The sequence below is a fragment of the Parasteatoda tepidariorum genome, chromosome 11, assembly GCF_982258835.1.
Source record: "Parasteatoda tepidariorum strain Cologne lab strain chromosome 11, Ptep-v5.0, whole genome shotgun sequence".
In the NCBI taxonomy this organism is placed as follows: Eukaryota; Metazoa; Arthropoda; class Arachnida; order Araneae; family Theridiidae; genus Parasteatoda; species Parasteatoda tepidariorum.
The window spans coordinates 3699526-3715502 of record NC_141765.1 but is presented as its reverse complement, the minus strand read 5'-3'; the positions used below and the strand labels follow the sequence as shown (position 1 = coordinate 3715502).

The following is a 15977-nucleotide window of genomic DNA, read 5'->3' as shown; positions in this document are numbered from 1 at the left end:
ATTTTTCTTAACCCGAATTTTACGTTATTCCGCTTCGAGCGTTTTTTATCGCTAGTCCGACCAAAAACGTAAAGTCGGGGTTTCACAAGTACATATATATATATATATATATATATATACATATTTATATTTAGAAATCTTGATTTCAAATTTTTCAGACTCCAGGCTTCAAATCCTTCTGAGTTAAAAAAAAGTTTTTCAAAGAAAAAAAATTCTTTTTCTAAATTTCTACAAGGTTAATAATTTTTTTTTTCTTTTTAGAAATATAGACTGAATTTTTCAGACTCTAGACTTCAAATCTTACAAAGCTGAAAATTTAAAAAAAAAAATTGGTATTTTTTAGAAATCTGGTACAGGTGATTGGACACCAAATACATGGTTGTTTAAATCCAGTCGCTCATCCATTACACACTTCTCCAACTTTGAATATCTATTAGAAAGACTATGGAATCAAAAATGTTGGCAAAATCCATGCATGGATGATGCAGTCATTCTTTGTTGCCCTGCGAGCTTTGAGTGTGATTATTTTTAAAAAGAATCGAGTCTTTTGACAGGACCATTTTCTGTACACACGATCAGGATTCAATGCAGACAGAAAAAAAAATTTCCAATGGAATCCTTTTCCCACTAGGTAATTTCAGCCCCGTCAGTTCACTGCACACATCAATCTTTTCAACTTTTCATGATGATGTGATATCTTGAGGCTCAGAGCTGTCTGATGACAGGCACAGAAATGATCAGGCTTGTATACACGTCATTTGAACAGGTCGTGTGAATTATTATTTTTTTTTTTTAAGATTTAACATTATAAACTTGAATTTTTTTCAGTAACACTTAATTGAATCAGAATTGAAAAATGGAACAATTTTCAACTTGTTTTGTAGCTTTTTAAGTTATTTATTTTTTTAAAACTTTTTCCAGGGTCTTTCAATTTCTAAGACCAAAAGATTTAATTTTGTAATTCCAGAGTCTAAATTTTGAAGTCTAAAGTTGGAAATATTCAAGAGTCCATATTTCCATTAAAAAAAAAAGTCCAGTATCCACTTTTTAAAAGTTCTAAGTCCAGACTTCTAACAAATTATTATTATTATTTAACTTTGTTGAATTTGAAGTCTAGAGTATGACAAATTCTGGGCTCCCTTGATAAATATTCCTCTGTCCACTTCCACAGTCACAGCATAATGAAATTTCACAATCACTGTCCAGATTTCAAATAAAAAAAAAATTCGAAAAATTAGGCATCTAGAGTTCAAAAAATTGTAAGTCCAGGATTCCACTAAAAGTGGCTATTTCAGGGAGTTTTAAAAAACTATTGATTGTCGTCAACTTTTTTTAAATTTTATGAATAATATAAGTATCTGTCTTTGTGTAAGCTCTTTGATATGACTATGTGTCATTGAAATGTGAGATTGATTTTTATCTATGAGTTTGTATCTGAATATAAGTTATGCTTACAGATAAAATACTTTTCTAAATGTAAATCTCGTTTGAAAGTATAGATTCTCCATTTATTTTTTGTTTTTACCCTTAGGTTCATTATTCCGTCAAACTTATTCAAGATCATATGCTTTTACAGAATGAACAGCTTACGAAATGTATGATTGCTCGGAGTACTATGCATATTACTCTAATGGTCTTGCATATAAAAGATACTGATGATTATTCTAAGTATAAAATTATTTTACCTTTTTTTGGCATATTTTTTATTGCATTTTGATTTTGAATTACCTTTCAGAAGTTAGCTATTTAAAAACCAACATATATATAAGTTTGAACCGTAATGTTGAAAGAAGAAATTTTATTCTAATTAATTCTATGTTTATAAGATAGTGTTATGTAACTTTTAATTTATAAACAAATGTATTTGAAAAACATGTATATGCTTGTTTGAAGTATCGTAAAATATTATTTTTGATAACCTTGCTTTGCTAAAAATTACAATCAATCTCTTGCTTTTACCGAGGTATTTTTTTGTTATAATACTCAGTGGTATTTTCACAAATCTTAAACTTATATTTGGGGAAAATTAAGAATTTATTCCATAAAATTCATTTTATTTTGCCCTCTTTTTACTCAAAACTTGCAAAGTTTTTAATTTGTTTTTTAATTAGTTTAATTGATTACACATCATATCAGAAATGTCAAGTAAAGGGTTAAAATATATATCTAGCAATTTAGATAAAGAAATGGTGAAAGGTTCACTAAATTTAATATACAATTAATTTAAAATTCAGGGTTAGGCATTTTGCTTATTAAAAGGGGATTTTGCCATTACATTGGCAAAAATTGGTTGAAACCAGCAAAAGCTAATTAACTGAAAATTACTGATTGATTACATATTGTAACATAATACTTATATATTTAAATCTATTATAGGAATATCTGATTTTAATACATAATCTAAACATGAAAAATAAATTTTAAGTACAGTAGAGAACCAATTATCCGGGATGCTTGGGACCATCGCTATCCCGGATGTCTGAATTTCCCAGTTTTCTGGTTTGACCAAAAAGTGTCGTTAAACGATGTTTTATCGAACCCGAATTACAAGGAAAAAGTGTAACACATTTTAAAGTAAGAGAAAAAGAAAAGCACTCCTAAATTTAAAAAAAAAAAAAAATTTTAAAAATATGGTAGAAAAATAACATTTAAAAGAATAAAAAAAATTTTAATTTTAGACAAGAAAAACAAGTTTGAAAAATATAAAATTCTCATACTTATTTTTTAAAAATAATTACAATTCATAAATTAACTAATATGAACAAAACCAATGATTAAATAACACAGTATATTTCATACCTAATTATAAGGGGGGACCAATAAAATAAAAGGAAAACTTATTAATCTAAATAAAAACAACACTTGAAAATTATCGTACTGAAACGATAGTTAAAAAAGGCACTAGCATAAATATTAAAACCCGGAACAAGGCACGAACAATGGAATTAAAAAAAAAAACACAAGATAAAATTTATGAATAATTTATTGAGTGCGAAATTTATCGTGAAAGGAAAGAAAAAAAAACGTAGTAGAATCAGAAAAACAAAACTGCAATCTGCTTCATAAAATAATCGTATGTTTAAATTAATAAACAATTTTCCCTTTATTTTTTTTATGAAAACACGATTTTTAATTAAAACAGGTGTGATTCCACATCAAGAAAAACTTGCAAATGATACTGCACTTCCAAAGAATCAGAATTTATTAAAACGAAAAAGATTTTATTTTTATTAAGCGATGACAAATAGATAAATATATTTTTCTCTTTCATCTTCTGTTCACTGATATGCATGTGCAATGCATTTTCCCCACCCCCTCGTAAATCAAAAAGAAAACGAAATCAGCATGCCACTCCTTTGAGTTTGATTGACGGCCTAAAGGAGAAAATAAAATATTCCTCCCTTCCCTGCCTCCTCTCGATCTTCAAGGTCACGGAAGAAATTATGTTTCTCTGGGTAAATGGGGAAAATAATTCTCCCCTTCCTCACATTTTCCTCTGCTCAACTTCAAGGATGAGTCCAATTTCAGCTTTTTTTCATAATCGTTCTAGTTTAAAATGGCGGGAAAATCGAGCAAAATTTTTCCTGTTATTTGGATACCTGATAAATGGTTCTCTACTGTATTTCTATTAATTGTTAATATGTATATATATTAAAAATTAGTGCAAATAATTTTTTTTTTCATTTGTCTTCTCTAAAATTTGAAATAGACTGTTGCAATTATTATATTAAGAGTGGTAAGTTTAGTTTACTTTAACGAGCCAGACCTATTTTCAGTATTTGATTATGTGAGAGAATAAAAAAGTTAGTTGTGTTTTATGAATTACATGTATATATGTTGTCTTGTAACATATTAATTAAAAGAAAATAATTAAAAACCTGCTCAAGAAAAGTTTAATTTGACTAAGTCTCCTGTTCTATAATTAAGATGATTAAACAATTAATAGAGTAAAGTTTAAACTCAAATAGTTAAAAGGTAACAATACTCCTTTCAGACTTACAATAAATCATAGTTCCAAGCTTATCTTTTACTCTGCAATATTGAGACAACAAAAATTTTAGGTGATGATAAAATAAGTGTACCTATTTGTAAGTTAATTTTGTGCATTTATTGTACCTTTAAAGTATTAAAAATTTGAAAACTGAATTTTAACATTTGTTTATTTTAGGGGATTTCCGTACTTACTGATATGTACAGAACTGATACTTTCCTTTTATATTAAAAGATGATTAAATGGTTAATAGTAAAGTTTAAACTTAAATAGTTAAAAGATTATCAATGACTATAAAGGTAAGCTTATCTTCCAAGCTTATCTTTTATTCTGCAATATTGAGATGACAAAAACTTTATGCAATGATAAAATAAGTATGTTTGAAAGTTAAATTTGTACATTTATTGTATTTTTAAAATATTAAAAATCTAAAAACTCAAATTTAACATTTGTTTATTTTAGAGAATTTTTGTATTTTCTGATAACTTCATATTTTGGAATGATTAAATTTTTAAATTTGAACTTTTTTTTAATTAGAAATAATGTTATTTTTCAAGAAGAAATTGAATTTCACCATTTTTGCTCTAATTTCATAAAAAAAAAGCTTAATTTTACCAGGATGATTTCTACCACAGTTTTTCCCATCCTTTGCAAAAACTTGCCTATCGTGCTAAAAGTACATAATGATGATTTGACAAAGAAAGAAAAAAAATGTTCAGACTGGTTAAAGAAGCAAAAGTAACAGGCTTGCTTTTGAGTAAGTTAGAGCAAGAAAAAAAATCCTTCTACGATAAGAGATCTAAAGCAGTTCCTGAGAGTTGGTAGTGATTACTCCTGTTCTTGTGTGAAACCTGTTAGTTAACAAAGCATACTCCACACACTTCATAGTTAATAAGGGAATAAATGCATAAATCTTACCAAAAAAAATGTAGTCGGATAAGTTAGAAATTAACAAATTCAGATAATATTTGAATATAAAATTCAACTTCTTTTTTTTTTGTTATTTCAGAGCCATTAAAGCACTAAGTGCAGTTTATCAAGAATACAATAGTATTATTAGTAATGAGCCTGTGAGGTTGGAATTCTGTGGTCTTGGCCATTTTCAAAATAGAGTGAGTTACAAGGCATTAATTTCTGATATCTTTTATGTCTTCGAAAGTAGTTTTAAAAAATTAGCACACTCAAAATAAATAAGTAAGTAAAATAAAATAAAAATTTGAGCAAAAGAAATTCTTTTATAATTTTTTAATCCTGAAAGTTCAATTTTCAAGTTCTAATCTCCTTGTAGCTTTTAATTATCTTCTTTATATGCATTGTAGAAACGTATTCTGTTTAATTATATAATGGTTAAATCTAAGTTAAATATAGATAAAAAATATTACATTTGCGATTCCATAGAATTCAATGTTATTCTAACACTTTTTAGGAGTCAAAGGTGGTACTTTTTTGATCAATTAATGGGAAATCAAAATTTTGCTATTTTCAAATCTTGAGCAATGAATTGTTAAAATTTTTGTGCTTTTAATACATTGTAATGCTACTGCAAAATCTGCAAACGACCACCCACACATTTGCACTGCTAGCCTGAAACGTGTTTGTATTAGGTTAATCAGTAAGAATGAACCTTTTGAGGCTGTCATAGTAATTTACCCCATTGTATACCTCCCAATGCAATGAAATTTCTGTAGTTTCAGAAAATATTTTTCATAGTGGCAATAAGGTAATATATTAACATTTTAATAAATTACTATTAAAAGAATTTTGCTCCTCTCTAATATAAACAATTTAAACTGATATATACTCAAATACTGATATACTTTTGCACACTCAAATGTCTGATATGCAAATTTTATGCTCTTAAATTTTGACAAAGCTTTATAGAAATTCTATTTTGTTTTAAAAAATTTTCCTTTAATTCATTTTCTCTGGAAAAATATTTTGCCAGAACCTTAGTAATTACTACTTAATTTTTACTTACTTAATTTTACATAGTGAAATCTCTTTTTGAGAAATGAAAGAGGTTAAAAAAAAAAAGAAAAAAATGCCTGCCAAACTGTTCTGATAATATATTTTGTTTGGAGATATTTTTACTTAAAAAGAACGAAAACTTTACTTCTGTCCTGAAATAAAAATTAATTTTAAGACTTTTTTCATATAAATGAATTTCAGAAAATTGAATTAATGATTTAAAAAAAAAATTGCTGACAGTTTCTTGGGGGGTTAAACCCTAAAAACCTTATCCTGGGTGCACAGCTGCATACTGGAGTTAGAATTTATTGAGTGTGATTGGTGAACTTGCTGCTCTCTATAAAACTTTGAAAATCGTGGAATAAAACTTGATTCATCTCTTCAGATTTCTTTTTTGATTTTTGAGTTTAATTTGGATTTTTGAGCAGGATTTGTCTTTTAAAGCAACAAATGCTGAAAACTTTGAATAAAGTTTTAAAGAGAATAACTCTTATAGCTTTTTTACAAAAGACAAAATACTAATATCCTACATCTATTCAAAACTCTGTTTTGAAAATTTTCCTTTTCAATGGCATCAGTTACAGCTATTAAGGGATATTAGACTTGAAATGTTAACAATTTACGACACTGCAGTGTGCTGCAGCGTACACATTAAATACCCATTTCCTATAAAATTAATAAAGATATTTATTTCTATTTTTTATGAGATTTTTTGTAGAGTTTGATTTTAAAAAATTTTCTTTTTATTTGTATAAAAAGTACATATTGAGTACATTTGACTAATTCATGTAAATTCTGTACCAGGCGAGCTGAGTATTTTTCAAAGATTATCCACTATTATAAGTATAGCATGCAGATTAAGTTGATTAAAATGATAAGTTTTGTCTTGTTTTTATGTGACAGTGCTAAGCATTAATTGTCAGATTATACATTTTTCAAAGAACTGTTTTGTCCTTAAAAAGTATTGTAGTTTATTTTTAGGATTTTTTTATGGGGAGAAAGAATCATGTTTTCTATTCAGTTATCGATTAATTAATGTTACCATTTCTTAGAAGTCATTTGTCAGATTTCAATATCATTCTGTTTTACCTTTTTCTTTCTTTCTTTCTTCCTTTTTTTTGTAATTTCTTGCATAAATATTAATTTGATCCCCAACATAAATAGTTTTTCTTAATTTCTAACAAAGCTTCTAAAAATTATCATGGAGAACTTTTTATATACTTTTTAGTAATTAAAATTATTCCATAAAGAAATTCCTATTCATAATATAGTGAAGCCAGAAACTCCAGGAAAGATATCCTCCATGCAGCGACCTCCTCTATTTATGACCAATTTTGGGAGGCACAGAATTTTTTCCATAAACGCTGTGTTGAAAATAACTCTAGGAGAGACCATCAAAACCTCTCCCAATGACCAGGCAAACCTTTGCACTAAATGAGGAAAAGGTCAAATAGGAAAACAGGAAGAAATTTCAAAGCAAAAAAATATTAACAGAACAAATAAGTAGATTAAAATGTATTCAAAATATTTGTGTGAGGCTGTTATTTAAGGAGCTTTTTATGATGATCTCTGAAAGAGGTCTACAACCTCATGTTACAATCAGAGTGAACTAAAGACGATGCTATCAATGATTTATTTTTAAAGTTGAAAGTTAAATTGGAAAAAAAAAGTTGTTTTAGAAAAACTAAGCATTTGACAACAAACCTTTTCTAATCTTTTGAAGCTGATCTTTATGATATAAAAGTAAATGCAAACTTAAGCAAAAAACATAATAGTTGATAATAAATTTATTTGAAATAGTTCTATTGTTTATAATTGTTAAATTTGTTTTTACACATAATTATATCAGTAGGGGTCATTATCATTCAAACCGAATTTTATTCATTGATCTGGTTTTCATGACACCAACACATGTGGCATTTAAGCACCATGAAAATGACACTGGCTAAAATTAAAATCATTTGTAGAAAATCATGCACTTTCGATAACATTTTAAAGTCAATAGAGGTAGCCCCTAAGAATGACCCACCTCCATTAGTGACCATTTTACTGTGGAAACAAAAGTGGTCTCTCCCGAGAGGTTTCACTGTATTTCATATTTGATGTATGAAAGGAGTTTCCATCTTTACTTTATTATGATAGTTCAAACATCCTCTCTTTTTTTAAAAGGTTTTGTATGTAAAACTGGAAAAAAATAACTCATATCAGCTACTATGTGATCTGGCAAAGAAGGTTTGCATTCATTTAGAGAAAGTTGGACTTTTTTCCACTGATAAGAGAAAAGAATTTACACCTCACTTGACTATTGCCAAACTTGATTTGAAAAAGAAATCTTCAAGGGTAATTATCTTATTTTTTTATTTAAAGTTAAATTAGTACCTTGATTATTGCTTTTAAAAAATAGACCTTCAAGTCTGAAGAAGTTAGGCATAAACAGCAACACTTTTTTAATCCAATGAAGCCAAAATGTTTATCAGTACAGTACTATATATAGTACAGTAATCCTAATGTACCCCCAGAAAACTTAGACAAAAAGAAAACAAATGAACACCCCTCTATTTCTTTCAACTAGCTCATTAAGTGAAGAACACCTACCTATAATTCAGTTACCTTAGTGGTGTATGAGAAAATCCTTGCAATCTTCTGATTCTTCAATTTTTGATAATAGAAGCTCTGTTTTCATTATCAGAAAACACAGTCTTTGCAGAACACCTTTTATTCATCCGAAACTTTTTCAATTTTAAAGTAGTTGTAAGTTATTTCTTCTCCAATTCTGTTGCTACAGAAAATTTATAAATACCGTATTTTTCGGCGAAAGCGCCGCACATCGATAAAATTGAAATTTTTAAAAAAAAAGTTATTGTAAAGCGCCGCTCCGGCGCAAGCGCCGCAATGGCGCTAAACCGGGCATATCAGCATCCTTTTAGAAGAGACCTTTAAATTACCATTTAGAATATCTGTATAATAAAAAATTAAATTTTTTTATGCATTTCATAAAGTAAAGTTTTAATTTCTAAATTATAATAAAAAATTTCTTTTTCAGCAAAAAAAAAAAAAACGAAAACAACAAAACGATATAAAATAAAGTTGTTCTTACCAGTTGGCACCGCGCCAAAGAACAAAAGAACAGCAAAAAAATTATTTATATGTGCAGTAGCTACGCTGAACTGATTACAGAAATCAGTAAAACAATGTAATAAGAAAAGTAAAATAAAAATTTATTATATGAAAAATTTTAAAATAAAAAGATTTTAAAATTTATTACCGTTAACAATTTGAGGAAAAACTAATACATAATAACAAAACAGCTAATAATAACGAAATAACTAACAATAACAAGAATAATAAATAACTAAACAAGCCCCAAAAAAATTCTGAAGGAATGAGAGAAGAGGAAATAAGTTTCACTTTCACAATCTTAGGGGGTGGAATTTTAGTGGGTAGAATGCCCTCTCCTTCAATGGAAATAACCCAATGTGACTCAACTAGAAAGAGAAGAAAATGTTTAAAAGAGGGGTGTACCCCACCTCCTCCACGTGTCATTTCTACTGGAGCTGATTAGGAGAAATCAATCAGTTATATTTTAAAGGGGTTGGGGAAAAGAAAAGGGTATGGGACCCCTAATCCAGCATTCCAAAATTCAGCACTTAATCTGATCTAATTTTTTTTTCTTTTTTTTTTAAGAAATTTATATTGATAAGATAAAAAAAAAAATCAGCTATATTCTTTTTATTTGGAATTTTATTCTGTTGAAGTAACTTACTTTATTTTATCTTTTAAAAATAAAAAAGAAGCTTGAAAAAAAAAATCTGTGTCAAAGGAAACATCTGTTTCTTAAGCAGTTTAAAATAAATTGAGAAGTAAAAACATCTGCATTTCCAATGAACAAAATAAAGAAATGCAAGTTGGAAAAAACTGATCAATCAATCTTGACAGCTAGGCTTGCACTTTACTGATTCGCCCCCAATTCTCCCTCCTCTGTTTGACCATAAATTGGCCACACCCAGTTGACATTGAAACTACCATGTAGACAACAAAATGAATTCTATCCCTTTTGCGGTTTTTTATTCGATTTATTAATTTTTTATTTTGCCGCTTTTTATTAGTTATTAACTGCTAATTTGTTGGTTTTTTTTTCTTTGTAAATAGTGAGCTTGTTTTTTTTCTTGCTAATAGTTGTTTGCTTGTTTCTTTTTTTTTAACGTTATTAGTTTTTCGCTTGTTTTTTGTTGTTATTCATTGTTAGTTTCTTAGCAATAATTGTTAAATTTTTTTTCTTTTTTTGTAGTTCCTTGTTAGCTTTTTTTAATTTTTTTTTTCTTGCGAGGTAAGCGTCTTTTGTTAAAACAAAATGTTATCTAAAAGAAAAAACGAGAACTATGATCTCGCTCCAAAGAAGAAACGATTATTTCTTCTTCATAGGATTCGAAATATTTCTTCTTGATTATATTATATAGATTATTATTTTGATTAGTAAAATTTCTTTAGATGGGCCAGTTTTAAATTCACCCCATCATAATCTACGATCGAAACTTGACTAAATTTATCGGTTTTTCTGAAATTAACAATGGAATTGAATTATAGTAATATTAGGGGCCCATATTGGAATTTCCGAAAGAGATCCAAAAATCGGCATTTCGTCAGTCCCGTGAGTGTCGGATTTAGGGTCCTATTACTTCCTTTTCTGTTCGCTCAAATTACAATTGCCGATGTTCTGCAGCAGATCGCGATACGGGCGAATATTTCGTCGACTTCGTTATTAATTTTTTTTTTAATAGTCTTTCTCTCAGAAAATGATTTCATCTTAAATAACTTTCCTTGAAAAATTTTTTTGCTACTAAAAAATATTTCGTCGGAAGCGCCGCATGTAGGAAAAAAACAACTTTTTTTTCGAAAGCGCCGCGGCGCTTCCGCCGAAAAATACGGTATATTATTTTTAGTTTAAAATGTACAGAGGAATCTTGTTCATTCATTTAAGAACTTTGATAAATAACTGTCATTACTAAGTATATATTTAATCACAAGTTTGAAAAAATAGAACAGTAATAAACATTTCTTTAGAATATTGCCTTAATTTTCAAATAGATAAGTTTGTCTGTAAACAGTTTTGTCAAACTTAAAAATGAAATATAAATTTCAGATGTGATGCGATGGCTATGGGAATAGAGTGTTTTCCTTCCAATGAGGTGAACCAGGTTTGAATCCCAGCCATGGCTAGTCTATACGAATTCCGCATCCGGCTTGCACTGACTTGATGACACAAAATATCGTCAGTGGTAGACGGATCATGGGTTAACATCCCTTTGCCGTCAGGCTAACCTGCATTACAAATCTACATAGTTGAAATTACAAATCTACATAGTTGAACATTAGTAGTCGTAAACCTGAAAATTGGGTCAACTGTTCAACAACGGTTATAAAAATTAAAAAAAGTTTTTATAAATATGTTTAAGGTTATTTTAAATTCTAGCGTACATATATTCCACTTTGCTCCAAATTGGAGCATAGGGATTCTGTCATAGCTTTCCCCCTCTCACTATTTGTGGCCAGATATTTTGCCCCTCTCCATGTTTTTCCTGTTGTTTTTAATTCGCTTACAATTTTCCTGTGCCATGTATTTTTAGGTCTTCCTCATTTTCTATTGCCCTGAGGGTTCCAATAAAAAACTTGGTGTACTTAAAATTTTTCAAGTTTACGTAGAGCATGACCAATCCATTTCCATTACGTTATTTTTTTATTTCCTGATCAATCTGTTTCTGTTTTGCTTTTCTAAGGATTTCTGCATTAAAAATTTTATGGAACCACTTGATACGCTATATTCTTGTTAAACAGTTGTTAATAAATACTTGAAGTTTTTCGTATTATTTTTATTGCAGTGCCATGCCTCAGATCGATATACTAGGACAGATTTAACATTAGTATTGAAAATTCTAACTTTTGTTGTGTTTTTGTTTTTTTTTAGAATTTATTGCTATTCCAAATTCATTATTACTTTGGGCTTTGTTTAATCTATTTAATATTTCTTCATCAGTTCCTCCTTTGTTGTTAATTATACTTCCAAGATACATAAAACTGCAAACCTATTCTAGACTATTATTTTCTAAGAATATGGCATTTAATTGTTTAGGATTAATTTTCCAAATATTAGTTTTATTTTGTTTGATAATAAACTCTGTTTGTTGTTGCTATTCATCCTCCTGGTGTAAGAAAGCCTACACCAGGTCCAAAGAACCACGTCGCCTTAGAATATTGAAACTCTTCTGCTCAACCAACAGCAGCCTCCAGAAGACTCCTAAGCGATTAGGAAGGTGAGTAGGACTAGCAGGAAAAGAACAGGAGCAAGGAGAAAAAATCTTCCCTATTCTGAAATTTCATGCATTTCAAGTGACCGCTTCTGAACCTTGCCAAGGCCGATTGTAGAGCCTTAGGGCCACTGCATAACAGAGACAGGCCCTGAGTCTTTGTAGATTACCAGTTGAAAGTAAATTACTTTTGTGGAGTGAGTGGATTTCCGAAGGAGTTAGCTCAACAGAGTTGGCGATCGGTAAATCAAAACCATTTCTAGCAACAGTATCTGCAATCTTATTACTGTACTCCCCAACCTGCAAAGTAATGCACTGGAGGCATACTGATTTCCTCAGGCCTAGCTCAGAAAGAAGTACTAGAAAATCCTGGTCAGGTTTATCATATATTTTTGGCCAACGTTTTAGGTATTGGATGGCACTTTTACCGTCAGTCAAAATCCAAATACTACTATAATCAGTAGTAAGTGCAAACTCAAGAGCGCTCCCAATAGCAATAATTTCTGACCTAGAAACTGAACAAAATTCAGGTTTACGGATATAATATTTTATTTCCTCCTTGGAGTTGCTGATGAAAACACCACTCCCAACTCTACCATCTTCAAATCTGTGTAGCCAAGGCTTCAGAAGGGATATTACAGTAGAGAACCGATTATCCGGAACGATCGCGACCATCGCGATTCCGGATAACTGATTTTTCCGGTTTTCTGAATCGCTACAAAATACCGTTTTTTTAATGTTTATAAAACGAAACTAAAAAATTATTTTGAAATAGTTTTGGAAATAATAAAAAATGATAAATAATAATACACTTAAGTTTAAATAAGGAAAGAAATTATGAAATAAAAATTATATACAGGCTTATATATGTTATGAATGTTATTATTAACATTAATAACATATATAAGCTATTTGTGCTAATGTGAGATTCGTCTACAAAGGGCTTTTGATCCGTCCTCTAAATCAGTTCTTTCGTCAAGTCGATATGCCGTGCGCTCTAAATAACAAAATGGGCTCAAAATCTTGCAGGAAAAAAAATTTCTTTTAATGGAAGAAAATTAATTTCCGGTTATCTGGTTTTCCGGTTTTCTGATTTCCGGATAAGAGGTTCTGCACTGTATTAATGACTTCTAGAGTCAACTAGTTTAGGAGTTCAGAATGATCATCCTGCTTACTTGCACGGGATTTCAAATCCTCGTTGAAACTGATGTTCTCAAATTATGCTGTAGGTGACAACTAAAAGTAAACAATGGAATAATTTTAAAATTCATAAAACCATGTTTCTCCCCATGATCAAGTGGTGTGTCTCTCTTTAAATGCTTTTCCAATTAAAAATATATTTTTTTTAAATTACGCCCGCCATTGTCTTCTCAGACATAAGGCGTCTTGCAGTCCCATACAATAGTGAAGTAGCTCCAGAAAATGAGAGGGCACGAAAGTCATCACAGGAACGAATGTCAAGAAGAGAGGAGCAATCAAATCGATGCTCCCCAGTCATAAGTGAAGTGTTACAGAGCACACAAAGAGGTGAATTGACCAGGTTAACTTTACAGGGGTCTGTCTAGTTTTTTTTTTTGAGAGATACCTATTTTGTGAAAATGTAGACATAATTTGTGAAAATTAAGAATTATATTAAAAAATCAACACAAAAACATGGTAAAAATATGGATTTTTCGTTTCTTACGGGATGCAAAAATAAAATTTTAAGAAAAAGTATTTTGTGAAACTACCGTTTTTCCTTAAGTTGAATTTGTGAAGGTACCGCTAAACGGTAGTAAATTTGGCCTGGACAGGCACCTGCTTTAAATTGATGGGCCTGCAAGTAGTCATGTCCAGTAATTATTCTAAGACAAGTAGCTCCCTCGGCCCTGGAAAGGAGGGAAAGATGAGAGCGCTGCTGGCCATCAAGAAGGGTAGCCCAGAATTTTCCATCAGCTAAGTCCCTAAGAGCAGATATTGCTCTGTGTCTGAATTTACTCTTAGGAAGCCGCCTTGCATTTCTAAGAGGAACTGGGTGAGAAGGTGGATGTAATGCTGAAGCCTCTCTAGCCAACATGTCAGCCCATTCATTTCCGTAGAGGCCATAATGGCCAGGGATCCATTGGAAGACTACCTCTCTTCCAAAACAAAGAAGAGAGTCGATTCGTTGTTTACACTCAGATTCAAGTTCAGGGGGTATAAATTATATGCAGAAATGGTCTGAATCGCAGCCTGAGAATCGACAAAGATAACAATGTTTTGTTCAGATGGTTCACCAATAGCTGTAATAGCCATAAGGATTGCAAACATTTCTCCATCAAAATTATCTGCCCAAGTGTCAAGAGGTTCTCTAAGGCTGAAATATTTGGAGTAAGCGCTGGCTCCAGCTCTTCCAGTTGAAAAAGTGGCGTATCCATTTCTGACAAGCGTATCTCTCGTGTATAGTGGCCAGAGCAATAGGATACAACTCAGTCTGATGGAAGTCCGATTTCCAGACAGGCTGTACCAAGTCAAATCTAGCAGTGGCATATCTCAAAAGGCCTGTAAAAGCAGGCGGCCTATAGATGCAAAGTTTGGAGTTGGAGACCTCAAAGATCTCTGCAAGTCTCTGGTACTCAAAAAGAAAAGAATGTTGAGATTTAAGTCTAGTTTGAGGAAGAATGTAATATTGCCAAAAGTGCTCCTTTCTCAACAATCTTTCACCAAGAGAAAGGGCAGCATAAGTTCGTCTGTCAGATAAATTATAAATTTCTGTCTGTAGCTGCATGGCAGGAATAGGGGATGAAATAGCAGAACCAGTGATGAGTCTTAGTGCTTTATTTTGAACCAAATTGAGCTTTGATAACTCACTGTCCGAGGCAGTAGCAAGGATTTCTGAACCATAGTCCAATATTGGTTTAATGTAAGAAGAACAATTTAAAATATAGTTAGTAGTCTTATTACAATCACCAGGGCTCATAAAATTATTAAAATATTCAACAGAATTTATCTTAAATATCATAGTTAAAGGTAAAATGTCAACCTTGTAAAGAACCACTTTACTTGGGCAGTTGTCCCCCCTCTAGTCTTGCAGTCAGCCTCATGGTGGCGAGGGGGTGTTCCTGGGCGGAACGGACTAAATATGTTGGGAGTGTATTCTACTGGTAGGGTCATTCAAGTCTTGAACGCCGTTCCATTATGCTCAGTGTTATAAAATGGTAGTTGTTAAAATTTAAAAGATTGGCCGAAACTAAAAAAACAATCAAATTTATGCGATGTGAGCAATAACCCTTAAAGATAAAAACATAGAAGAAAACACAATAAAAATCAAGATGTCTTTGTAATGGAGTTTCACATACCTGTTGCAGGTTTACCTTGGGATGTCTAAAGTGCTGGAAAAAAACATGAATGTTCTTAAAAAGGACACAGAATAAATGAGTTCTGGTTGATCCAACAACTGTTCGTTTTATTTTTTAACATCAGCAGATGGTTTGTTAAATTGGATTATAGTAGAGCATGACATCAAAGGGGGGACAGCCACAAAAACAATAAACATCAGCACACTAACTTCTGGCATATGATTAAAAAGGATAGGCCATCAGTGGAGGACTATGGACCGCTTCTTCAAATCACATTTGGCATTTTCATACCAAACTTTCGAGATGTAACCAAACTCATGGAACGCGGGAGTGGGATGCCGCTGGAGTCATCTTTTCAAAAACATCTGCATGGCGAAGAAAGGATTTCATCACGGCCGA

General features: G+C 30.8%; 1 protein-coding gene across 4 annotated transcripts in view; it reads left to right on the top strand.

The window, feature by feature from the left end:
• LOC107442720 (A-kinase anchor protein 7) overlaps positions 1-15977 on the top strand; it is a 76002-nt gene that overhangs the window by 12896 nt on the left and 47129 nt on the right. For all 4 annotated transcript variants that reach the window (XM_087154756.1, XM_087154754.1, XM_087154755.1 and 1 more), the window contains exons 3-5: positions 1532-1668; positions 5001-5103; positions 8129-8299. In XM_087154756.1, coding sequence (XP_087010882.1) covers positions 1532-1668; positions 5001-5103; positions 8129-8299 — 411 coding nt within the window. The remainder of the gene's footprint in view (positions 1-1531; positions 1669-5000; positions 5104-8128; positions 8300-15977) is intronic.